This window comes from Pseudorasbora parva, chromosome 14 (genome assembly GCF_024679245.1).
Source record: "Pseudorasbora parva isolate DD20220531a chromosome 14, ASM2467924v1, whole genome shotgun sequence".
Classification (NCBI taxonomy): Eukaryota; Metazoa; Chordata; class Actinopteri; order Cypriniformes; family Gobionidae; genus Pseudorasbora; species Pseudorasbora parva.
In genome coordinates, this window is record NC_090185.1 from 42,293,211 (window position 1) to 42,321,142 (window position 27,932).

Consider the following 27,932-nt stretch of genomic DNA (forward strand, 5'->3'; position numbering starts at 1 on the left):
CAATCTATTAATCAAACAATCAATCAGCCACCCTACCAAAGCCAGTCAGTCAGTCAACCAATCAATAATAATCTATTAAATAAATGTAAGAGTCAGTCAATAAATGATCCTGTGATACTGATCCCTTTAGTTATGTGAAGTGTTGTCTAGTATTAGGAGTGCTAGAAGTGCGGTTGCAGAGATGCTAGTAAAAGGGCCACTTGCAGCATGCGTAATCCGTCCATTCCCCGGAGCATTCCTCCCCGTACGGACGCCAGGTGGTTGGCAGTCAGGTGAAGCTCAACCACAGACGACGCACCGTCAAACGCTCCATCCTCAATCTCTGTGATTTTATTGTTGCTAAGGTTTCTGTGAGAGAAATGCACAGAAAACTAGTTTATTATCCAGCTCATTTGAGTAATACAGTGTATTTTGATGTTGTTTCATCATACTATGTAGTACACAAATGTCAATCTCACATTTTCTTGAGATGTGTGAGGGGCCGAAAGAGCCCTGTAGCCTCCAGGACAGAGAGGTCATTGTTATTGAGACGTCTGAAAGAAAGACAATTCAATTCATTTTCACAGGAGAAATGGCCGAAAGAAGACATCACAAACATACTCCTACATAAACAGCTAGATGTTAAAACAGAGCCATATTGTGTTCATTTGTTCAGTGTGAGTATGTGTGTGTTCTCTTACAGTTCAGTAGTAGAAAGTGGAAGGTGCTCCGGGAACTTGGTTAGGCGTAAATTCGAGCAGTCCACCACCGTCGCTTCACAGCGGCATTTGGGCGGACAAACAGGCTTGCTGTTGCAGTCCTTATTCAAACGCGTGTCCTCTGCACCTGAGACAAATATAAAGATGCTTACAGAGAACCTTTAATCACAAGAGAGGATAAATGGGCCATTTTGTCTAAAGGAGACACTTAAACACACAGACATAACTTACCTGGGATGTGGTACTGTTCCTTGGCTGCTATGGCAACACATGCAAGAAAACAGAAAATACAGCTGCTTTAAAAGCCTAGATGAACATGCAGTCGGCACATCTGAGATAAAGCTGGACCATTACCAAAGAGGTTCTCTACTATACTGGCATTTACACGTAAAGGGGTCATGAACTTAGATATTTTTATTCTGTTGTCTGAGGTCAACTAATGATGTTCGTGTGGTTTCTACATTCAGAAACATCATCATCTAATCAGAACTAATCAGTAATAGGCTATTTTCTACACTGGTGTTGAGGCTCTCTCCTAAACGCTGTTATTATAGTCGTGTCACATTGAAGAATTGGGATTAAATGCCCACTGCTATGATTGGATTTTGCATATTATAATATGAACAGTTTTGCTGATTATAATGAGCTTCGGCTCCCCCATGAGTCCACGTAAAGGAATTGTTTTGAAAGCGAGTGGGAAAACGGCAACCAGAATGATTCTCTCAAAGAGATCAAACAAACACAATGATTCATCTCTCATCCACCCGCGTTTGATTGGAATGTTATTTTTATTACTTGGCCCAGATCGGTGGATATAAACGTGAACCGTGCATAACTAACACAAACACACACACATGCTCAAGCCTCACTGCAGAGTCAGACAAATCAGCATGATCAAAACATCCGCGATTGTATTTTTCCTTCAAATATCAAGTCAAGAGAGTGAACAACGCACATAGAGAAAGGAATGTTATTTCACTATTTAAGATAACGATTTGGTAGCCCGTCTACAGAACACATCAGTTAGCCCCGGGGCGTTGGGCTTTGCCATGTAGGCCTCTGTTATATTTCTTGCAGGAGTCGGTGTGCGGGGCTACAGAATCAGGCGTCGCTCTTCTGTTGAGGCGGTGTTTCACCATGATGAGGTCAAGGGTTGGCTCATTCAGAGAGCACTCGTTTTCTGGGCCTAGTGTCTATAAAAGCTTTTCTTTGACTAAAAAAAAAACGTTTTCAGCTCAGAAACGTACAGGATATTCTTATGACCCCTTTAAATCTGCTCAGTCACTCTTTCTCTAGATTACATATTTATGCCAGTAGGTGGCAGCAAGAGTCCAATAATCATATATTCAACAGATTCACTCAAAACATTCCTTCAGGAACAAGTCTTTATGAGCAAATCATTGAATCATTCACTCAATCCTTTTATTCAACCATACTGATTCATTCAGGAATTAATAAGTGACTGTCTATACATGTGATTCATTGAATCATTCATTTAACTAACTTCTAAGTTAGTTCAATCAGTTCTAAAACACTGATTTATTCAAGAACTAAACAGTGACTGGCTAATTCTGAGTCACTGAATCATTAATTTAAATGATTTATTCAAAAACGTATTCAGGAAGAAAACTAGTGACCGTCTACATGAGAAAATCACTGAATCATTTACTTCAAAACACTGATTCATTCAGAAACAAAACCAGTGACTGTCTATGATTGAGTCAGGGAATGAATTATATTATTAAACACTGATTCATTCAGGAATGAAATACGTGATCTTCTATACATGTGATGCATTGAATCATTCAGTTAAATAACTTCAAAAACACTGATTCATTCATGACTGAACCAGTGACTGTCTATGATGGAGTCAGTTAATGATTTTTCAACTGATTTGTTCCAAATCACTGATTCATTCAGGAAAAGTAGATGAGTAGATCATTGAATCTTTCACTCAGCTGATTTGTTCGACAACACTGACTCCTTCAGAAATTAAGCTACTGACTGTCCATATGAGTTAGTCATTGAACAATTCGCTCAAATGGTTTATTAAAAAACACTGATTCGTTTAGGAAAAAAACGCCAATACTGTGTGTCCTGTCCCTTTTGGAGATCCCGGGCTCCAGCATTCCCAATTAAAGGTTATGTGCATAATTAAAAACGAATAAATACATGTTTGCAATTATTAGTTATAAATGTAAATGTACATAATGATTCACAAATCATCTATCTGTAAAGCAGTGTGTTTGTGTATTGTACCTGAACAGCGGAACTTCTTGCTCTTGATCTGGCTGATGCGCTTGTTGGCGAGCCGGCGAGGACTGGAGCATCGTGCACCGCTGGTCTCGATCGGATTGGACCGCAGGAAGTCCGCCAGCCACTTCAGACCACAGTCGCAGACGAACGGGTTCTGAGCTAAGTGACTGAAAAGAAAGCCAACAATGAATCTGATTATACGGCACATGCCTGATTCAGTGTTCATTATGTAAGGTCTCTTACAGAGTCTGGATGGATTTCAGCGGAGTAAATGTGCCTTTGGCTAGAGTCTGGATCTTATTGTCATACAGGGACAATAGAGATAAGTTCTCAAGGTCCTGGAAGACGTTGACACGAACACAGTGGATTTTATTAGCATTTAATAGTCTGAAAGAAAGAAGGAAAGACAGACACCTCAAGCATTACAATGGCTGCCTGGATGAAGCTGTTTCAGTGTGCTACCTCATTCACGCACCATTAAGCCACGCCGTCGTGACATTTCTCATGTGGGTGGTAATTTTGCATTGACATAAGCATCAGAGGTGATCTACATCATGCTGTTCAGTACTTACAGTAACTCTAATGCACTCAATCCGTCAAAAACTCCCCGTGGCAGATCTGTAATCTTATTTCCATAAAGAACCCTGCCAAACAAAACACGAACATGAGTTACAATGGTGCTGATAAACTGTTTCATTTGTGCCAGGTCTGCAGGGCTGGGTAAGCATGTGGATTTCAGAAAAATGAACCATTCAGACGCAAGGTTACACATACTTTTAAATACTGCCACAAAAGATCTGCAAAGTCAAAAGAGTCTCAATAATATTCTGGTCTCTAGATATGACTTCCTCCTTCAGTATAAGTAACTTCAGAGCCTTGACTGAATCATCTAATGTGTCAAATCTTTTTAATCAATCGGTTGACCAGTACACAAAACCAGTCTGAACTATTTATTTGCAAACAAAACTGAACTGGTCCAAATGGTTCCTTGAGTTAGCAAAACAATGACTCGCTGAACCAAATCTTTTGGACAGGTCCGACTCGTAATGAGTTGGGTTAACAACAAAGAACTGATGTGAATTAATTGTTCAGACCAAGTTTGTAAACTGGTTCAACCGACTCAATAGAAAAATCATGGATTGGATGGATGGATGGATGGATGGATGGATGGATGGATGGATGGATGGATGGATGGATGGATGGATGGATGGATGGATGGATGATAATCTGTTTGTCCAATTCTAGATATTAATCCCTTTAATATAAGCAATATCGGATTTATAAATGTATAATTCGAATGAATTGCATCTTTTTAATGAATTATTTGAAAAGATTCAGACAACCAGAATGAACGATTAATTCACGAAAACAATGAAAAAAAGCAAACAAACAAATCCTTTAGACATCATAATAAGTCAATTCACCAAAAGGTGTAACTCAATAGAACGATATACTGCTAATACTTCAATATGGAAATAAGTGAACGATCGTTGCCTTAGATATGACTTCTTTCAATGTAAGTAACGCTCGATTCATAAATGAATCAACCCAAAAGCTAAATCATTTTTGAACTATTCACTGAAATAAACTGTTCAAAGGAGCCAATTATAAGAAACGGATGAGACTAACTGGATCTAAATGATTAAACGCAAGTCTATGAGATCTTACTGGCCATTTGAGCAAAGTTAGTTAAAGTTAAGGTTAGGTTGATCGCTTAGTAAAGTCACAGCGATCATGGCAGACATGTGCCTGTCTCCCGCTGAGCTGTGGAATCATAAGGCATATATGCTGGAGGCTAGCTAAACGTTCATATATTTACACACAGCGCACGGTCTCTACATCAGACCCCTGGTGAGATGTTCCCATAACACGCTTACAAAGGGCTCTTCGTGCAGCGATGCATAATTCAACACAACTAATAAGCTCACGCGTGAACATGCTGGAAACACACACAGCAGTCGTATGCAGATTAAATGATTATATACATAAGTGCTGTATAATGTACACGCCGAGAAGGCTGTTTTTTTACAGATGTGAATAAATGGATATGTAATTCTCAAAACAATTATGTAAGCAGAGCCAAGCCAATTCATTTAGCAAATAATAATGAAAACTAGCTTTTGGGATCATAACTGTAATTTTGTATTCATGTGTGAATTGTAGCGTAGCACACAGTCAGGATAATGAACTATATTACATGGCAGAACATTTGTTTATTGTAATTTTAATTATAATGCATGAAATAATTTATTAATATTGGTGTTGCTGCTGGTTTATAAAGGCTTGCCATAGTTAAAAATGAAACTTCTGTGACGAAAACACACAGTTGCTCCAAATGCTGTTGTCACCTTCTTGTAGTCGTTGTATTAAGAAATGAAAGCCACACACTCGATCAGTTAAGTTGGGCTCAGACTAGAGGAGTTTTTAAATCCTAACGATTAAGAAATCTGGGGGCATCACTAACTGCGTTTCCATTACAGATTTGCGAAAAACTTTTGCGATATTTCTTAAATGTCGATAAAAAACTGTTGCGAAATGACAGCGTTTCCATAGCTGCAGTTATGCGACTAAAACATATTACTTTCCTCTCGCGATAGGTCATTCCAAAACGATAGCACTTGGTAGGTTTGTATATCCCATCCACCACACTAGCCATTATTATTATTGGAAGGAGACATACAGTCTTGTTCAAAATAATAGCAGTACAATGTGACTAACCAGAATAATCAAGGTTTTTCATATATTTTTTTATTGCTACGTGGCAAACAAGTTACCAGTAGGTTCAGTAGATTCTCAGAAAACAAATGAGACCCAGCATTCATGATATGCACGCTCTTAAGGCTGTGCAATTGGGCAATTAGTTGAATTAGTTGAAAGGAGTGTGTTCAAAAAAATAGCAGTGTGGCATTCAATCACTGAGGTCATCAATTTTGTGAAGAAACAGGTGTGAATCAGGTGGCCCCTATTTAAGGATGAAGCCAACACTTGTTGAACATGCATTTGAAAGCTGAGGAAAATGGGTCGTTCAAGACATTGTTCAGAAGAACAGCGTACTTTGATTAAAAAGTTGATTAGAGAGGGGGAAACCTATAAAGAGGTGCAAAAAATGATAGGCTGCTCAGCTAAAATGATCTCCAATGCCTTAAAATGGAGAGCAAAACCAGAGAGACGTGGAAGAAAACGGAAGACAACCATCAAAATGGATAGAAGAATAACCAGAATGGCAAAGGCTCAGCCAATGATCACCTCCAGGATGATCAAAGACAGTCTGGAGTTACCTGTAAGTACTGTGACAGTTAGAAGACGTCTGTGTGAAGCTAATCTATTTTCAAGAATCCCCCGCAAAGTCCCTCTGTTAAAAAAAAGGCATGTGCAGAAGAGGTTACAATTTGCCAAAGAACACATCAACTGGCCTAAAGAGAAATGGAGGAACATTTTGTGGACTGATGAGAGTAAAATTGTTCTTTTTGGGTCCAAGGGCCACAGGCAGTTTGTGAGACGACCCCCAAACTCTGAATTCAAGCCACAGTACACAGTGAAGACAGTGAAGCATGGAGGTGCAAGCATCATGATATGGCCATGTTTCTCCTACTATGGTGTTGGGCCTATTTATCGCATACCAGGGATCATGGATCAGTTTGCATATGTTAAAATACTTGAAGAGGTCATGTTGCCCTATGCTGAAGAGGACATGCCCTTGAAACGGTTGTTTCAACAAGACAATGACCCAAAACACACTAGTAAACGGGCAAAGTCTTGGTTCCAAACCAACAAAATTAATGTTATGGAGTGGCCAGCCCAATCTCCAGACCTTAATCCAATTGAGAACTTGTGGGGTGATATCAAAAATGCTGTTTCTGAAGCAAAACCAAGAAATGTGAATGAATTGTGGAATGTTGTTAAAGAATCATGGAGTGGAATAACAGCTGAGAGGTGCCACAAGTTGGTTGACTCCATGCCACACAGATGTCAAGCAGTTTTAAAAAACTGTGGTCATACAACTAAATATTAGTTTAGTGATTCACAGGATTGCTAAATCCCAGAAAAAAATTTTTTTGTACAAAATAGTTTTGAGTTTGTACAGTCAAAGGTAGACACTGCTATTTTTTTGAACACACCCCTTTCAACTAATTGCCCAATTGCACAGCCTTAAGAGCGTGCATATCATGAATGCTGGGTCTTGTTTGTTTTCTGACAATCTACTGAACCTACTGGTAACTTGTTTGCCACGTAGCAATAAAAAATATACTAAAAACCTTGATTATTCTGGTTAGTCACATTGTACTGCTATTATTTTGAACAAGACTGTATGTTATCCAAGCATTAATGGCAAGGAAAGCCCCTTAGGTTACTTAAGCGGCACGGATATGAGGTGTGTGTGTGTGTGTGTGTGTGTGTGTGTGTGTGTGTGTGTGTGTGTGTGTGTGTGTGTGTGTGTGTGTGTGTGTGTGTGTGTGTGTGTGTGTGTGTGCGTGCGTGCGTGCGTGCGTGCGTGCGTGCGTGCGCGTGTGTGTGCGTGTGTGTGTGTGTGTGTGTGTGTCAGATCTGCTTCAAGGTCTTCATGATAATGTAGCGTTTCTGTGTTTAGAATCCAGTATTACTGTAATCCTATATTGTCTTTTATGAGTTTAATAAAGAACTCCGTCTCGTCTTCTCTCCAAACCGAACCATCATCTGTGAAGAATGATCGACTTTTAAGCGCGGCAGGTTGACGCATATAGAGTAGAGCGAAATGTTTGAATTTGCATGTTAACTCAAATGTTTGTTGTTGTTTTTTACCACTTTCGTTATTTTGGCTAGATATTTGGTTTGATGGGCATATGAACTGAATTTAGAAATGCTTTGGAAAAGAAACAATTGGCATTTAATAAACAAAATCATTTTTTTGAAATGGAGACCGCGTTTGGAGTGAGTGCATGCAAAATAATTAGTTCCCCGAGTCCACAAATAAAAATAGACAGTTTATAGTTTATAATTATGTCTTGAACTCATCTGTAGAGCTAAAAATGACAAGAGTATTGTAAATTTTTTCATCTCTCTTAAAGGAAAAAGAAAAAAAATGAGAACGTCGTTGCTTTTATCGGCCGTGGGTTAAAGAAAACAGCCTAACTACGAAACTAAATAGGCTACGTTTAGGCCTAAACATTAGCCTGTAATATTATTATTTTAATGTATATGTTGATTATAAAAAGTGAGCAGCATGAGTAAGAATCGCAATATGTTTGAGATATGGGGAGTCACATGATTTTGATCACTTTGAGTATTATTTTCTAGAAAGTCTTTCTTAAAAAAATTTTTTAGTTTGGTATAAATTGTATTTTTATTTTTATCAATGTTTCATCAATTAATTGCCTGTTTATTAGATAAGAAGCAAACTAAGATCGTCTGGAATGGATTGACGTGCGTAACTGGCCTGTTTCCTCTGCCTTTGAGTAAGGCTGAGACTATAGGCTGGCTCTTTCTGCTTTAAAACATTTCTTGAATATATGTCTTAATTACAGTATATATAGCCTGTAGTCCTTATTAGGAGAAAATATATGTCCTTTTAACTACATGATCTTGTTATTACGACACAATTGAGGTGAAAATATAATATATAGGCCCTATGTTGCAGCAATGCGTCACCGCAACAGGTGACATGTAAATGCGAAAAAAACGTTTCCATTGCAGTTTTGCGAAAATGTCATCTCAACCTCATGAGAGCGTAAAAACTTTTTTGCGATATATGGGAGTTTTTGCGAAATTGCCGCGTTTCCATTAGGCGTATTTTCAATTCGCAATTTCAATATGCGCAATTGGAAGGGTAATGGAAACGTGCCTACTTACAGAAGGAGAATCTTCACAGATGTTTTTCTCTCAAATCTCAAGCATGCACACACAAGACTTTCACATTTTTCCACATCACACACTACAATACATTATTAAGATTATCATGCCAGCATGAACACCTCATGTGATCATAATATTCATTCACCTCATTTTAGAAATAAATATAGAGATAACTATAGTGATAACTATAAAGATAACTATAGAGAAAACATCACGGTTACATATGTAACCCTCGTTCCCTGAAGGAGCTGACCGGTGAACTGGGATCTGATTTTAGAGATCAATCTACTTCTAGTGATTAAAAATGAGCCAATGGACATTGGCATACAGTTCATGCATTCCACACCACCCCACAGCACAGGTATAAATACAGAAGTGGAATACCGCATCATTGCTTTTCAACTGAGGAGCAGAGACTAGGGACTCGGCCTTCAGCTGAAGCATAACGCCTGGCGACGGGACGTACGTCTCTGTTCCCTCCTTCAGGGAAAGAGGGTTACATATGTAACCAAGAGATTCCCTTTCAGTCGATCACATTCAACATACATAGGAACTGACCAACAAATTGGGATCCCTACCAACATGCCAGGGATGCTGGCCCTCCCAGCGCCCTGCCTGAGCTCACTGAACCAGTGGCAGTCAGGGCTCCAAGCAGGGAAGGTCAGTCACAGTTGAGACCAACTCAGAATGACTATTGGATAACGCTGGGAAAGCAAGCCTGTCTCAAGGAGATGGTACGCTACGGAGCCCCGTCCTTCAGTGGAAGGAGTGGATCCAACTTGGTCCCAGGGGGAAAAGAAAGCCTCCAGATATGACAAAGCGGGCTTGGTCAAGGGAAAGACATGGGGCTAGCTGAGTAGGGTAGCTGGTACACTGGAGAATACGCATATGGGGTTTTGCTGTTAGGGAACCACTACATAACGCTACATGGAACCTAGCCTACACAAATGTTCCACAAGCATTTGGGTGCAGGCCTGGCATCAGATGGCCACAACAATGTCTGATACCGAAGGGGAGGAGCTCACAGGGTTGGCCGTTCCCGGGGAACACAACTGGAGAAGAATAGGTGCACATTTGTCAGGGTCTCAGGACAATGTGAGAGTTGGCTGGCCTGAACTCTAGACACTCGTTGACCAAAAGTGCATGCAGGTACCCTACCCTCTTGATTGAGGCCAATGCAGTCAGAAGCACTGTCTTAGTGGACAGTGTGTTTAACTCGACAGACTGCAAAGACTCAAAGGGAGGGCCCTGAAGGACTCTAAACACCAGGGCTAAGTCCCAAGATGGTAACGAGGTTGAATGAGAAGGATTCAGTCTCCTCGCACCTCTGAGGAACCTGACGATTAAGTCATCCTTCCCTAAGGATTTACCTTCCACTGCATCGTGTTATAAATCGCTATTGCTGTGATGTACAGAGAGTGAAGGGAGACAGCCTTCACTCCAGCCAATTTTGTAGGAAAGCACAACATTAAACGAACACCTTTGAGGGTCTTTGCGCTAGGAAGAGCACCACTCAGCAAATAGGTTCCACTTCAGAGCATAGAGGCGTCTTGTAGAGGGGGCTCTAGCAGAAGAAATGGAGTCTGCTAGCTTGAGGCAGGATATCTAGAACCTCTGCGTCCCATCCAGGGACCAGACAGGGAGTTTTCAGAGGTCTGGACGTGGGTGCCATAGAGTGCACTGTCCCTGAGAAAGCAAGTTGAGGCCCTGTCCACAGACCCTTGACTGCGTTCCCATTGTACGTGGCCTCCCAGCCCATGGATGAGGCATACGTAAAGACCACAGCATGCCTGGACACCTGTTCTAAGGACACTCCTGCTTGTAGAAATGGTTCTGCCCATAAGTTAAAGGTTTGGCAACAATAAGGAGTAACTGAGACCTGGTACTTGCCACTCTGTCACTCCCATCTCGGGACTCGGTCGTGAAGCCAGCGTTGAAGCAGTCTCATATGTGACCAGTCACGGAAAGTAGGGACACAAGTTGGCTCTGGGGCATTTTGAGTTATTCACAGATTCTGAAAGTGTAGTCTCCAAGCTTTCCAACGATGTGTAACACATGGAAATCTGATAATATTTGGAGAAGTTGTGTCCATCTGAATGTAGGCCTTTAGAAAAGTGTAAACGAGAGAAAACAGCCTCTAAAGTTTTGCAGTTCTCACCTGTTCTCACCTGCTGGAAGTGACAATAGGACTCATTTACATCTCATTTACATAAGCCACACCCCCTGTAAAGCTGCAGGGTTGCTAGTTACAACAGACAAACGGGAACAATCAGACCGCATACTACTCATAATAAAGATGCTAACATTACCATCTAAAAGCCCGTTATAGTAATGGGGGTTTATGGCAAGTGATGTGATGCTAACGATTACAATTAAAACGACAGTTAAGAACAATAGGTAGGTATGGGAAGGTCTAAACATGAGATAACGTGTGTGTGTGTGTGTTCTTAGAATGAACACAAAACGACAAACGTTGGTGTTTATGGAAATACACTCCATAAGAAACAGAAAAGTATTCTTGCAAATCTCGTTGCCTCCAATGAAATAAGTCGTTTGGGCACACTTTCTGTTTGCCGGGGTCTTCTTAGTGGATGTAAACAGAAATAGACCATCAAACGCCCAACATTAGTTTTTGAAACTTTGTCTATGTTTAGGATGGGAATCCAAGTCTTTAACAGTGTAAAAAGATCAGTATGCATGAAACAGCATTCCCCCCCCCCCCAACCGTGGCTGTAGTGTAGAGGTAAGGCGCATGTCATTAAGTTTTGACGCATATCGATCACTGATTCGAATCCGCCTTTTGCCACACACTCTTACCGAGAAACACTTATTAATAAACACATGTTAGATGCTTTATTTCCACTAACATTTTCTCAATTCTTTTTGAAAATAAATGCCTTTCCGATCTGATATGTGATGGGAAAAGGGAGTAGAGAGAGTGTGGCAATAGGCGGATTCGATCCTCTGATCCTCTGATCGAGTTGCGTCAAAACTTGATGACGTGTCTTACCCCTACACTACAGCCAAGGTTGCAGATTCGACCCATTATCTGCCTTTATCCCCGTCAAATGTTACTATCGCTATAGCCTTTGATTTCTTAAAGTCCAACTCGTCTGACGCCTGTCTGACACATTCTTCCTCTTCTTCATCTTCGCTCAGTTGTAGATTAGGGTATTATTCAGTCTTATTATGCCGCTTTCATCGTCGCTCAGATCATCTCTACAGCCGGCCAGAGCGCTGCATTAATAATTAGCCACGCGTCCCTTGGAGGGCGGGGCAATTACAAAGGCCAGTATGGAAATACAGAGACAAAACAAGGCGATTTCAACCTCAAAATATACGCTTTTAAAAATACAATTAATGCCATCTCAAACACGGAGAGGCTTCTTCGTGATTTCAACTAACAGATTCTGCAAAAAAGCGAAATTCACATAATTTGAAAAAAACCCTGCTTCTTTCTCATTTTTCTCAATAGTAGAGCTGCCGACTTGTGTCCCTGGTTTCCGTGACGGGTCACATATGAAGCAATCCGAGCAGCATTACCGCAGCTGCAGATGCCACAGAGCTTCTGAAAAATTTTCAGTAGGGCCACTGTCCTGCCTTTGAACTTATTCAAGCCGTTTAACACTGACTGGACTCGTTCCTCTGTAAGGCGAGCAGTCTGGTTGACAGAATCCAGCTCCATACCGAGATAAAAGACCCTCTGTGGGGGACAGAGTTTGCTCTTCTCTCGGTTTACCCCGAAGTCCCAACAGGCTGAGGTGACGGAGCATCAGGTCCCTGTGTTCACACAACCGATCATGGGAATGAGCCAGTACAAGCAAATCATCGAGATTGTTGAGAATCCGAACAGCCTCATTCTCTAAGCGGAACAATGGCTGCCTCCGCAACTTTCATGAAGACGCAAGGTAACAGGGACAGTCCAAAGGGCAAGACTTTGTACAAATGTCCCCTCCCCTCAAACACAAAGCGTAGGAACAGTTTGTCTCAAGGGAGAATGGAGACATGAAAGTATCTGTCCTCCAGGTCGATCGCTGCGAACCAATCTCAGGGATGGATGCATTCGAAAATGCGTTTCTGTGCATTCTATTTGATGTTCTAATGTTCTATTTGATGTTCTAATGTTCTATCTGTTGTTCTAACATTTTATCTGTTGTTCTAATGTTCTATTTGACGTTCTAATGTTCTATCTGTTGTTCTAATGTTCTATCTGTTGTTCTAATGTTCTATCTGTTGTTCTAATGTTCTATCTGTTGTTCTAATGTTCTATCTGTTGTTCTAACATTTTATCTGTTGTTCTAATGTTCTATTTGACGTTCTAAAATTCGAATAGTGTCTTTTCTTTTTTTTAAGTAACCTGAATCTGACTAAAAACAATCTTCTCTAATATTTTAGATAAAAATGGAAGCTTAGATATTGGCTTATAATGATTTATATCTGCAGGATCTAAGCCAGGCTTTGTAAGAAGAGGCTGGACAACTGCATGCTTAAGGCTGGAAAGAACACAAGCACTATCAGACTGCAGTTTATAACAGAGAGAATGATTAGTATTCATGAGCTTGACAGTGTCAGGAGAAGCACATCACTAGGCACAAAGTGGAAGTGTACATTATATTTACATTTAAAATGATTCAAGTCAGAATAAATGGAGATTTCATGATATAATGTATGATGTGAAAAGTGTTTTTTTAAAACTGAATTATTTGAAGGGGATTTTCTTCTCCATTCCTATATTGCCAGGCATGTAAATACATAAAACAGACATGATACAAAAGTGAGTAAATTATAAATGTACACTTACAGGGAGTTGAGTGAGCGCAGGCCTTGAAACGCATCGGGGGCTATTTCAGATATTTGGTTATTACTCAAATCACTGTGGAATAACAGACAGAATTAATGGAGGAAAACAAACATCTGTTTCATAACACAATACTTCAGGTTATTTATTAACTATATTAGTTAGTTTTGAGGTATAGTGATCCCTGTAACTGTTTGTGACCTGTAATGAAGTTGGTACTGTAGTCAGTTTGTACCGCTGATCACTCACATTCTGCGCAGTCTCTTGTAGGAGGCGAATGCTCCAGGAGGAACAGACTTTATCCCGTTCTGCTCTAATCGTCTGAAAGAGAGAAACGCAGAGAACTGGTCAAGAGAATGCTGAGGCTAGATGGTCAGCTTTATTACCAGAGACAGCGTGCTGTGAAGGGCACGACCTTTAGCTCTAGTCAAGGTCAGAGTCACATAGCAAATGCTTTATCGGTCCCATGCGGGTCTAGCAAGAAAAGTTCAATCCCACCGGATATGAAAGTCAAGACATATTAATATATTGCATAGTGGAAATGTATGTATGAGTTTGTAATATTATATATAATTACACAATTCAATTAAATTGTTCTGTCTCTAAAAGCTGATTGCGTAGCCTACAGTATTGGGTATGCGCTATATGCGGCACATAGGAGCGCCAAAGCAATGGTATAAAATGTTTGTTTTTGTTTTTTTGTTGGTATTTTCTATATGTAACTGCTGTTGTGCATTCATACATAATTTCTGTATTTCCTCAATAGTATATAACATTTTAGAGGACTAACAGGCTAGAGTAGGCGCCCTTATAAGATTCCATAATGTAATTTTGGATAATAATGGAATAAAGCGAGTGGGCGCGCTGAGCCAGCAGGTACACAGAGTCACACAGTTGTCGTCGAAAGATGGATAAAGCAAAAAAAGCTGTCAGGGGCTAAAAATAGAAAAATAAAGAGGGAAAAGGAGATGGCATGTCAAGGTATGGGACAGCAGCTAAACAAGTGGATGGTGAATGGACACAGGCAGGCTTTATGTTCACTGAGCTGAGCTTTATGTTCACTGAAGGTGCTGAGCGCAAATTCCAGCGCGACGCTTCAGTTAAACGGCCATACAGCGCGGGATAAGATGTAAGTAGCTAAACTAGACAGTCCATATTTGGCAGCTGTTTTATGATTTAAATGTTAAACTACCGATAAAAAAAATATATGGCAAACTAACAAACCTTTGTCTAATTTATAACGTATACGACAATTCACCATGACGCCACAACAGTCATAAACTCTCTTCCGGGTGGCAAAAGCCGAAGCGTTCCTATGGCAACGCTAGTAAATTGCTTGGGATTCAGACATAGTTAACATGATTATTGAGGGACTGATTAGTTAATTCAGTTGATAGCAATAAACGAAATGCCTAACCTTGCTCCAGTAGATGTAGCGCTAGTCTAATACCATAATTTTTAAATGAGCCTCAGCCTACATTAAGTAGTTATTTTGGTGACTGTTGCTGTTTGACTTACAATATGTTAGCCTATTGTAGATGGTCTATTTCCCTGTTATCAAACTAAAAAGGCTATGATGGTTTTCTGTTGCTCGGTTCGGGGTCGGATCAGATGGCACAGACGTGAGCTTCTGACGGTCAAAAGGATAGCGTGCTGTAGACTAGCGCTACTCTGCTAATGTTAGGCATTCACTCAAACTAAACTCGCGGTGATGAAGAAGCCAGTGTGGTTCACGCATCAATCATCCATCAGCCTACAACTATGTTCTGCTTTTCCTATTTCTTCCATTGACATTCAATCATTAGCCTCCATGACACTAGAAGTTCGGTCTCTTCCTACATTTACTTCAGACAGTGACTGGCAATGAGTTCGATCTTTAAAAGAGATCTAAAGTTTACTAATATTAGTCTTAAATTTATTTCCCCAGCTGAAGATAATTATGCTCTGCTATGATTTTGTAGATGGACCGGTGTGAGAATACTCCTCTGTAGCGCTACTTTTGACGACGTCCACTCGCTTTAGCCTCCTCACCCACAGGTTTTGCTGGATATATTTACTTTTTTTTTAAGGAAATCGATACAGTCCTACACCTTTTGCTGTATATCTGATGGCGCAACCCCAAACACAACACGTTTTCATCATAGTTTCAACTTTAATCAACAGCAATGTTCTTAACTATGTAACCGTTTAGAGTGGAAGGCTTTCCTCAAGGTTTAGGAGTGTGTTTATGGGGATTTTTGCCCATTCTTCTAGAAGCTCATTTGTGAGGTCAGGCACTGATGTTGGACGAGAAGGCCTGGCTCTCAGTCTCCGCTCTAATTCATCCCAAAGCTGTTCTATCGGGTTGAGCTCAGGACTCTGAGCAGGCCAGTCAAGTTCCTCCACACCAAACTCCTCATCCATGTCTTTATGGAGCGACGCTTTGTGCACCGGAGCGCAGTCATGCTGGGACAGGAAGGGGCCGTCCCCAAACTGATCCCACAAAGTTTGGAGCATGAAATTGTCCAAAATGTCTTGGTGATGCATTAAGCCCAACCCCTTAAAAACAACCCCACCCCATAATACAGACAGAGAGAAGCGTGATTGGAACACGCTCTAGAGTCCAGTAGCGGCTGCTTTACTCCACTGCATCCCACGCTGAATTATGAATTTAGCTAAATGTACAAAATGATGTACTAAACTTCATCATAACACATATTTATTTAAATGCATGACATGCAAGTTTGCATATTTCAAAATTATGAAATTACTTATGTGTGTTAAAAAGATTCTAAAGTCTAATTACATTTAACATGAACTATAATACATTTTCATTCTATTGCAATTAATATGCAATTCTGTCCAAATGTATTTCATTCAGTTCATAGTAAATTACTGCCGTAATAAGCACTCATTTTAAGCTTAAAGCTGGCTGAAAATCTTTTTTAAATTGTAAATATTATTAGATGTAAATGTAACTGTTTAACTTTACTTTTGTATTGTTTGTAACTTAACTGCATCTCAATCAATGCATCCTACGTAATTTAAGCTCAACAGGCTTCATCTGTATCCTGAAACATCTGAAATATTCTTAGTAAATAAATCACTCACATCTCAGTCATACTCTCAGGCATGTTGGCTGGAATCGCTGTGAGACCTTTTCCTCTACAATCTACGATATTGTTGGTGCACGTGCACATCGGAGGACAGGAACCCGCCGCAAGGCCACAGGGCTGAGGACCGGAATCAAAAACACCTCCAGAAGAAAAGGAAACATTATATATATATATAGTTTAGTCTTAAACACACAAATTATCCCTTTAAGGTTTGCTTGATATCAGTCTGGGCACTTTTTTGCTATTTTGGGCACTTTTGCTGTTTTTTAGAGATTAAACTTCACTTTTTCTCACTTGTACCATCGTACTAAACCAAAAATATATTACATTTTTTTAATAAAATGGCTGACTTCATAAGCTAGCATTTTGTTTATCCAAAATACATAACAATTGTGGTGAATTTCTTATATAAAATTACAGTTCAGATCAGAAATAATGCACAATTGCACAAGTGAACAACTAACAACTATGATTGTTGGGGTAATGATGCCACAAATGAGGGACACATAGTGGTAAAAATGTACTAATATTAATAACCTAATATTGAAAGTCTGAGGCTGGAACAATAATAAAGAAGGCTAAATAAGAAGGTTATGTTAAAAAGTCTCCAAGAAACTGTTAATGTGACCATAATACTATTTATCAAAAAGTAAAAAGGCAAAACAAACAAAAAAGTTCTTAGTCTTTAATCAAATATATTAAACTGTATTGCCTTTAATAGTGTTTAGTTTTAAAGATGTTTTAATAAACATTAACCCAGCCGGTGTCCCAGGAGGCCAGACTCACCGGAGCAGGAGAAGTCCTTCTTCTGCAGTTCGGCCAGGTTGAGGCCGTGTAGGTTGGGCGGTGAACTGCATTGAGTGTAAAGTCCCAGAGCTGGTCTCTGTCGGAGCCACTGAGACAGCCATGACAGGTGACAGTCGCAGCGCAGACTGTTCGAATGCAGACGGCTGCCGAAACAAACCGAGGGAGATGCTTGAGTAAATGCTTTAAACGTCTATCTGAGGAAAAAATGGTCTGGACTCACAAGGTCCGTAACTTGGGCATGTGGTTGAAGCTGGAAATGGGGATAGTGGTGATGTTGTTGTTGTTTAGAGTGCTACGGAGCGGAAACAAAGGAAAAGACGGTTATATATATATATAATCCATACACACAGTAAAACCAATAAACAGCATCTTTATAATGAAACTGCTCATGACATACAGGACCTCCAGGACTCTCATGGCGCGAAACGCTCCATCCTCGATGCAGCCGATGTGGTTCTTATCTAGCTGTCTGAGAGACACACACACACACACACACACACACGCAAAACATTATGATAATCGAAACGGTACATTTAGATAATTCTATAGGGAAAATTTAAAGAAACATGTGTTTATAATTAAATTTGTGTGCAGTTTAACTCACAAGTTCTTGATGTCGGTGGCGCCTCTAAATGCTCTTCTTGGTATCATCTGGATGACATTCTCACTCAAGTCCCTAATTAAAAGAGTTTGTGAAATACACAGTTAAATTAAATACTGAAAGGCAAGTTTAGCTGTGCTGCGTTCCAGGCAGGTTTTTGAGCCCGTAAGTCACGACTTCAAACCTCGACTCATGACTTTGTAGCGCTCCAGGTAAAGTCACGCCAAAGTCACAAAGCGTGAGGAATTGTGGAAACTAGATGTGAACAGAGCATGGCGGCCCGCACGGGCTTATGCTCATTTACATTCTATCGCCAAAGGTTCTTACTTGGCTTATTTGAGGGAAACGGTGCAGAAAACACCGCATAAGGCAAGAGAAGCTGTTAAAACTTTTATTTTACGTTATTTTTTAAAATACCGTGTACGACTTCCATAAACACCAAATCCGTAGGGGCTGCCATTGTTGTTTTGCCGGCTATGTGAAGTCAGAACTCTTAACTGGGAGTACATCGATCTAATACGAGTTCACAGGTGGGAAAAACACGGGTTGCGGCCTACGGGCTACGGGCTACGGGCTACGGGCTACGGGTTACGGGCTACGGGCTACGGGCTACGGGTTACGGGCTACGGGCTACGGGTTACGGGCTACGAGCTACGGGTTACGGGCTACGAGTTACGGGTTACGGGTTCCGGGCTACGGGCTACGGGTTACGGGCTACGAGTTACGGGTTACGGGTTCCGGGCTACGGGCTACGGGTTACGGGCTACGAGTTACGAGTTACGGGCTACGGGCTACGGGCTACGGGTTACGGGCTACGGGCTACGGGTTACGGGCTACGGGCTACGGGTTACGGGCTACGGGCTACGGGCTACGGGTTACGGGTTACGGGCTACGAGCTACGGGTTACGGGCTACGAGTTACGGGTTACGGGTTCCGGGCTACGGGCTACGGGTTACGGGCTACGAGTTACGGGCTACGGGCTACGGGCTACGGGTTACGGGCTACGGGCTACGGGCTACGGGCTACGGGCTACGGGCTACGGGCTACGGGCTACGGGCTACGGGCTACGGGTTACTGGCTACGGGTTACGGGCTACGGGCTACGGGCTTTTTCCATATTTTGTTATGTTACAGCCTTATTCCAAAATGGATTGAATTCATTATTTTATTCCTCAATTCTACAAACAATACCCATACATAAGTATTCACAGCCTTTGCTCAGTACTTTCAGTACCAGACTCAAGTCTTTTTGAGTTTGATGCTTCAAGCTTGGCACACCTATTTTTGGGCAGTTTTTCCCATTCGTCTTTGCAGGACCTCTCTATCTTCATCAGGTAGGATGGGGAGCGTCCTGAGGAATGGTTTCCATCTGGCCACTCTCCCACACAGGCCTGATTGGTGGAGAGCTGCAGAGATGGCTGTTCTTCTGGAAGGCTCTCCTCTCTCCACAGAGAAATGCTGGAGCTCTGTCAGAATGACCATCGGGCTCTTGGTCTCCTCCCTGACTCAGGCCCTTCCCCCCGGATTCCTCAGTTCGGCTGGATGGCTCTAGGAAGAGTCCTGATGTACTTCTTCCATGTATGAATAATGAAGGCCACTGAGCTCATTGGGACCTGTAATGCTGCAGAACATGTTTTATACCTTTCCCCAGATCTGCTCTGACATGAACTGTTAACTGTGGGACCTTATTTAGACAGGTGTGTGCCTTTCCAAATCATGCTCAATCAACTGAATTAACCACATGTGGACTCCAATCAAGCTGAAGAAACATCTAAATGATGACCAGTGGAAACAGCAATTTTAAGTGTCATGGCAAAGGCTGTGAACACTTACGTATATGTGATCTTTTATTTTTAATAAATTAGCAAATATTTCAAATTATAGGGTATTATAGGGTCATTATAGGGTATTTTTTGTAGAATTGAGGACAAAAAGAATGAATTTAATCAATTTTGGAATAATGCTGTAACATAAAATGTGGAAAAAGTTAAACGCTGTGAATACTTTTCAGATGCACTGTATGTAAACACACAAAACAAATCACGGACAAGATTTGGATACAGGGTCGGGATAAAAGGTCGGGATAAAAGAGAGAGAGAGATCAACTGCGAATGTTGAGAATATGTGAAATAAAATCAATAAATGAAGGGAAAAAAGAAACACACAGTGTTCTGCAGACTCTATGAGGAAACTGGCATTTAATTAAAAAAACATCTGGATCCCTAAATGACATTTCATCTGTTTTCTCTGCATGTGAAAGCCATCGGTGACCTTTTCCTAATGCATGTGATTTCGGCAGCAATCACAAACTGTTGTTAAGTTCCCTGCAATTGGTTCAAGCTACATCCATCGTTTGATGAAAGCCTTCCATGCCCTTCAGGACGAACAAAGAGCTCTGCACATTAAAGCTCACTCTCTTTGTTTAAAGAGTTAAATGCAGTTAAAGCTAAAAGCTAACAGCAGGCAGTGAGCATTAGCTGGATTATCCAGTATCCACTTAACTAACACACGAACACACACACAATAAGAAATCTGTAATAATAGAGTGTGAAATACAATGTGAAAGCACATATATATATATATATATATATATATATAAGAGCATATATTTTAACTCTTTCACTGCCATTGACAGATTTTTCCAGAAGCTTGCCTTTATTTGAAACTCACCCACATTCAAGTGTTGATCAAAAGAAATGCATGAATCTAGAATAGTTTCTAAAAGTTATAGAATCTAAAAGGTTTTTCATGTTTTATTTAACAAAAGATCTGTCCTTTCTTTTGATGTATTGCATGCTCAGGTATTCATACAACAAGATATTCTGGGGGCCATGAAACTTTTGTGAAAATGATCAAAACCGCTGGCAAAAAAAAATCTAAATAATTGCTGATTGGGAAAGAGTTAAACTTAAAGGAGATTCTAATCAATGTTGTCTAATATTTTAACTTGAATATCATACAAAGAGTAATTTTTTCAGTAATAAAGTATAGAAATAAACTCAAAACCTCCAGCTGTCTAACTCTGAAAATCTGAGTGTGGCTCTTAAATGGCTTCTCGTATCTTACAGTGCAAATACGGCCAGGTTTTTTCACGAGATATTCCAGAAATTGCTCCTTTAAGATATCTTTAATAATTTTTTCCTATTATGGAGTTACCATTTTTATTTTAAAATACAGTTTGTATTGAGGCAAGACACCCCAGGGGAATAGAGTAAAAAATAAAAAATAATATATATATATATATCAGCATTCTTCCCCGTTTGAATAACTACATTAAGAAGTGCAAACTTTTTTTTCTGTCATCCAAGAACTAGTAAAAAATACAGATTTAATTCTGTGATCACGTGTGTCTCTACGCATGTTGTTTATTTGATCCGATGTTCTTGTGGTTTGAGTTGTGTTCGAAAAAAATGTCATGTCAATTAAAACAAAAAATGAGTGAACATAAGAGTTGTATCAGCAGAAAAGATGTTCAGCATCCGGTTGCGGCCCACTTTTGTACATTGAATCATGATGTGTCCTCTTTACGGTTTTGTGCGATTGAAAAAGTGAGTGTGCCACCTAGAGGAGGTGGTATTGAATTGCTCTTACACAGACGTGACTTGTGTAGGATGTTATAAAAAAAAATCATGTGTTATTTATTTATAATTGTTTATGTAACTGTGTGTGTGTGTGTGTGTGTGTGTGTGTGTGTGTGTGTGTGTGTGTGTGTGTGTGTGTGTGTGTGTGTGTGTGTGGTACTAATGATTTTGCTAATGAGGTATTCAGTCATTGAGTATGATTACTAATCAGTAATTCTCTGCAATGATTGGTCTTCTTAATTATGATGCCCGATGAAGGTCAAGAGACCAAAACGTTGCTAATAAAACATTTTTGATGTTTTCTACAAACATTGATCGTCAGTGGAATTTACTTTTACGTTTTCTGAAATGTAATATGTAAATATGCAAATGAAGCATTATCCCTTATGTTATGTTGAGGACATTTCCATCTACTATGGGGAGCTGTTGAGTCTTAATTTGGCCACAACTTTCTCTGTGTTTCAAGCAAATGGAATGATTTTTGTTGAAAAATCTTATTTTGGCACGTATTTTGGAAAACTGCTTTGAAAACTTTCAAAAACTTAACAATACACTGTGGGCAAATTCACTATGAAACATCCACTAAAAAAAAAAAAAAAAAATATATATATATATATATATATATATATATATATATATATATATATATATATATATATATATATATATATTTGGCCATTTCTAATTATTGGGGGGACTTGTTGTTAGGATTTTGCACCAAAAAATATGTTGATTATATTAAAATAAATATAAATTTAAAAATTGCATTTGGTCATATTTGACTCATATATTCACTTCATGTGGTACATCAGTTGTATATTAGCCTGGATGCCAGCCGAATTTAGCCCCGCCCACAACATTTTTAGGTCGGGCAGTTCGGTCTGGCCTCACTCCATAGAGGAGTAATTATCCCTGAACAGAAACTGTTCGGACCAATGAGATCATCAGGGCGGGCTTTAGCCGATGACGGACAGATGATCAACAGTAACGAAATCATCACGTCATCAAAGGGGCTTGGATTATATTTGTTCAAATCCTAAACGGAGAGCTTGTTCATATCTGCATCACCTTCACAATTTCTCTCAGAAATGATGATCATGTTGGGTAAGTACTCTGTGTATCATTCAATTATTTTATTTTTTTACAACACCGGCAAAGATCGTGTATTCCAGTGCACGTGCAGACAGGGTTGCCAAGTTTTTACAACAAAACCCGCCAACTACTAGCCCTAAACAATAGCTACTCAGGGGGTTCTCTGGGGGAAAAAATGGCGTTTGGGGGTAAAATGTGTGTTATTTTGACAAGGTTGCTGCTAAAATTCGCACTCATGGGTCTATATATCACATAATAGCTTCAACCCGCGGACATAGGCTACAATCTGCGGAAAAAAACGCGGACTTGGCAACAAAGTGCAGTTGAGCTCTGTTGACATTTGACAATGCGTCACACTGCTTCTCTGATTGGTTGTTGGTCTGTCCAATCGAGGTCTTTCCTGGTTGGTTGAAACACGCCCCATAATCACAGCCCAATGGAGCATCAGACTCATATTCTGACTAGAGCTGAGGATGACCACGTCAGGCTAGTTGTATGTGTTCTAGGGTTAATTAAACTCATTTGTCATTGTCATCTCATAAGCCATATTTTCTGCTCCAGAGAGCAACCAGATTTCCCCAGTAATCTCATGTCAAAACACCAAAGTAAGAGATATGCATACATTCCTCATGGGATTCAGGGTTTAAGCTGCTCCGCAATCTTACGGTGAGTCTCAGTTGCAACATCTGAGCATTCAAACCTTCCCCTGCGTTAGATAATTGATCCGCTGAGTTTTCTAAACATCCTTTTTATAGTCTCAAGAAACGATTTTTTCCCGAAAATATGCTAGATGAGTTCATCTTAACTGACAGCACTTAAAGTCCTCCTGTAGTCAATAATTTAATCTCTTAAAAGTCATCTTTGATCACCAAAATTATATATAATTTTTTTTCCTGTAAACAAAATTTGTTCGTGCCTTAAAATAGACTGAATGTAGCTCTACACCTTTGCTTTAGTACACACAGGTTCATGAATATGCAAATGATCCCCTCCCCCACTCCAGCTCAGAGGTCCACTTGCTCAAAACAACTCCGAACATCAGGGGAGAAAGGCATATAGTTCGCCATAACATCAGAATATACATCATATACCATAATTCATCCACTACATTCAGGGCCCGATATTACGCTTGTCTGCTTGTCTGGGACAAGGGGATTTTTGGAAGGGGCGACTGAAAGAGAATTTTACTTGCCTCAAGTAAATATTCAACTAAATATTTAAAATATTCAACTCAATATACAAATAAAATGTATTAATTAGGTCATATTTAATTCTATAAACTAGCCAAATCAAACTAGCCAAATCAAATTTTGTTGGAATATTGTCCTGTTAAACACTGTGAAGCTGATTTGAAACAATCGTCATTTTAAAAGCGCGATATAAATAAAGATGATTGATTGATTGATTGCCTGACCGGACAAGTAGTATGACTAAAATATTAAAAACAAAAAATAACTAGGGAATCACCAAAATGCAAGACTTCTTGTGCATTCATTTAGTGTAAGTGGTGATTGATAGTGGATAATAATATATAACGTATAATTAACTGATGGTATCAAGGTTGTGCTGTTGATGTTCACACAGCCTCTTGAGAAGAAATAGAAAACACGGAGAAACTCAGTTAACGCACTGAGTGGTTAAAAATCTAAACCTGGAGCTTTTATATATAAGATATGATACAGTTAGATAACATCACACGAGCAAGCTGTTTTATTGAATACCACCACAACAAATGTGATTTCATATGACAGCTCCATAAACAACAAATTAACATTCACTTACATTTATATGCAATATTGACTGTTTTTATTCGATTCGATTTCAGCAGCGAAAATAGTTCCAAACAAAGATCACTGCAGAACCACAGCAGCAGTGTGTGTTACTGAATGATTCAGTGTATTAAATGAATCGGTTGAGTCAAAGATTCAATGACCTGTTCGTAAACAACTTCCTCATTCATAACTTAGAATAGAATGAATCAGCCGTTTGAACGAATCGACTCAATGACTCACTCATTAAGACGGTCACCTGTTTAGTTTCATGTTTAAACATTCTTTCCAACTTTTTATTCAAAAAATATTTATCATAGCATAATTTAATTTAGATGTAATTATTCAGTGTAAATTATTTAATTTGATTGGTAACAGCCGTATTGTGTCCCACATTAAATTTAACAATATAAATTGAAGCTGAAGCATAGACTATATTTATTAAGATGTTAAAGATATAAGCCCCACCCACAGCAGGCATAGTTAATGATATGCTAAAGCCCCGCCCATAGCAGTCATAGTTAATGATATGCTAAAGCCCAGCACATAGCAGTCATAGTTAATTATATGCTAAAGCCCCTCCCACAGCAGTCATAGTTAATGATATGCTAAAGCCCTGCCCATAGCAGTCATAGTTAATGATATGCTGAAGCCCCACCCACAGCAGGCATAGTTAATGATATGCTAAAGCCCCGCCCACAGCAGTCATTGTTAATGATATGCTAAAGCCCCGCCCACAGCAGTCATTGTTAATGATATGCTAAAGCCCCGCCCACAGCAGTCATAGTTGATGATATGCTAAAGCCCCGCCCACAGCAGTCATAGTTAATGATATGCTGAAGCCCCGCCCACAGCAGTCATAGTTAATGATATGCTAAAGCCCCGCCCACAGCAGTCATAGTTGATGATATGCTAAAGCCCCGCCCACAGCAGTCATAGTTAATGATATGCTGAAGCCCCGCCCACAGCAGTCATTGTTAATGATATGCTGAAGCCCCGCCCACAGCAGTCATAGTTAATGATATGCTGAAGCCCCGCCCACAGCAGTCATAGTTAATGATATGCTGAAGCCCCGCCCACAGCAGTCATAGTTAATGATATGCTGAAGCCCCGCCCACAGCAGTCATAGTTAATGCTGTTGACTTATGAATCATTTTCACATTCCTGCTTCAAAAATCTACCCTCTTCACTTCCATCGTAAGTTCCTCATTGCAAAATGAAAATTTGCTCTTTTTAAAGTAAATATGAACAAACAATGAGTCTAATTCATCTTCATGGCAATCAAATGTTGTTTGTGCTTAACTTGTACTGAACCCTGATATACACTCAACTCAAAGTATCATGATAATGCAACGCAGCTTTCCCTTATTTACATGTAACACGGCCAATGCTCTTCCACATTAGAGTGATTTAAACACAATCTTGGCTTGCTCAGTTGGGGACACTACATTTTCAACTATATTACCGATCTGCCCGCTTTATCGCTTTATGATGATTGAAATAAGCTGATAACATCACCGTTTTCACCAGAGCAACTGTACAGCCAAATCTAATTCTGCTGCATTATTGTCCTGTTTAACACTGTGAACCCGCTTTGAAACAATCAGCACTGTAAAAGTGCAATATAAATAAAGATGACTGCAATCATATCCATCCTTAAAAATGAAGGAAAAGCAGCAAAGAAAAGCTCTGGGAAGAATAAGCTCCGATCTCTCAGTGTGGGTGCAGGGTTTCCTGGTAACCGGCTTTAATCAAAGATGTTTGCCGAGGATGTTCAGTTTGCGGTTCAAACCTGGATAACATCCAGAGGTGAAGGCAAACAGAACGGAGAGTAAGACTGCTCAACCTCGGCAAATATTACAGATCTGTTATTGGAGAGAGAGAGAGAGAGAGAGAGAGAGAGAGAGAGAGAGAGAGAGAGAGAGAGAGAGAGAGAGAGAGAGAGAGAGAGAGAGAGAGAGAGGGGGGGACAATAGAGGCCTGAGAGGGAGATCTGAGAGACACTCTGCTCTTCTTTTGTTAGTCGTCCTCTTTCTTACATCTGTCTTCTTGTGTTTGACGCTCTGTTTACTGAGGGATATTAAATGTTAGCAAAGGCAAAACTCATTCATCACAGCTCAAAGACAGTAAACGGAGAGAACATGTCTTGGCATGAGAATTTGCACCCATCTTTTAAAATGTTACATATTTTATAAAGAACCAAGGCTATATATTGTGATTTTCTTTTAGTTCGCTTATGTTTCGTAATGCGGTAGCATTTTACGCAAGATTTGACATTGGAGGGCACTTTAGGAACAGCAAACTAGACCCTACTTCACATTACAACCTCAGGTGTGCCTTCATTTTCAATAATTCACCGGGCCGTCATAAATAATTGCTGGCACAACCACTTGCGCGACGACGAGGCAGATGTCTAAGTTCAGCGCATCGCATCTGACCGGCCCGTGACCTGCAGGAAAAGCTCCAGGTCTTGTGTTTCTACACCAAACGCTGTTCATATGCAGTCTTGATAGGCGGCTCACTGGGGTCTGGAGTGCAGCTTTTCACGCCTCGGTATCCTGTCAAACTACGACAAGAGACAGGATGACAACAGCGCTGAAGAATAATTAGTCTTTTCTTTCATCGCAACATAAATATTCTTAGATAAGCTCACACCCGGTTAGCAAGATTTAACATTTCTGCTACCCAGAGTGACAGGGCGGAGGTAAAATCTACATACTCATTTAAAAACCAATCATAATTAGCGATCACCCCCGTTATTTCCTCTCCTAATTAACTGTGTTAATTAATTGTGTGTGACGAACGCAAGCACGGTGCCAATTAGCAATGAATTTTGAGTATTAGGAGACTATTACTTGTTTTAATGAACTAGATGTCGCTTTGTTTGAGTGCACTCCACAAAATGTCCAAACATGGAGCAAGAAATGCAAAAAATAGATTTCCATCTTGACCCATATTATCATAAACCAATATTCCTGAGGTTTCAAGTCTCCGAAGGAAAAAGATGTTGTGATTTTCATTTATAAAAGTAGACATCTTCCCCTAAAGGCATGTGTGGGTGGATGGGGGTGCTCAGGCAGATTGACTGAACGCACCACGTCCATATGGCAACTCACTAATGAGGCAATGTGTGAAATGGCATGAACAAACAACCAAATAACAAGCAAACACAGCTGTCTCTGACTACTGTTCACACCCATTATACCTCTCTCCATACTCCCACACATTCCTCCATGTTCCCCTCTCTGACCCACTGCCCCTGACTTTACAAACTCTACTATAGAAACTCTTCACCCCCCAGAGCTAACTAACCCAAGCTCTTCCTGAGAGGGGAAGGCTCTATACTAATGGTTTTGTTTAATATAGGTGTTTATAATATATATATATATATGATCATTTAAGGTGTT

At 40.1% G+C, this 27,932-nt stretch overlaps 1 protein-coding gene across 3 annotated transcripts in view; it reads right to left on the reverse strand.

Annotated features, from left to right (window-relative positions):
• The window catches only part of slit1b (slit homolog 1b (Drosophila)), a 91,312-nt gene that overhangs the window by 51,432 nt on the left and 11,948 nt on the right, over positions 1 to 27,932 (reverse strand). Inside the window, exons 5-18 of one of the 3 annotated variants that reach the window (XM_067416415.1) lie at positions 18,088 to 18,159; positions 17,881 to 17,952; positions 17,704 to 17,775; positions 17,463 to 17,626; positions 16,672 to 16,816; positions 13,831 to 13,902; positions 13,585 to 13,656; positions 3,527 to 3,598; positions 3,198 to 3,341; positions 2,958 to 3,121; positions 930 to 953; positions 681 to 825; positions 459 to 533; positions 205 to 348 (exon numbers count right to left, since the gene is read on the reverse strand). In XM_067416415.1, the coding sequence (XP_067272516.1) occupies positions 205 to 348; positions 459 to 533; positions 681 to 825; positions 930 to 953; positions 2,958 to 3,121; positions 3,198 to 3,341; positions 3,527 to 3,598; positions 13,585 to 13,656; positions 13,831 to 13,902; positions 16,672 to 16,816; positions 17,463 to 17,626; positions 17,704 to 17,775; positions 17,881 to 17,952; positions 18,088 to 18,159 (1,437 nt within the window). Of the gene's footprint in view, positions 1 to 204; positions 349 to 458; positions 534 to 680; positions 826 to 929; positions 957 to 2,957; positions 3,122 to 3,197; positions 3,342 to 3,526; positions 3,599 to 13,584; positions 13,657 to 13,830; positions 13,903 to 16,671; positions 16,817 to 17,462; positions 17,627 to 17,703; positions 17,776 to 17,880; positions 17,953 to 18,087; positions 18,160 to 27,932 lie in introns of those variants that run through there. The other 2 variants (XM_067416414.1, XM_067416416.1) reach the window with 2 other exon arrangements.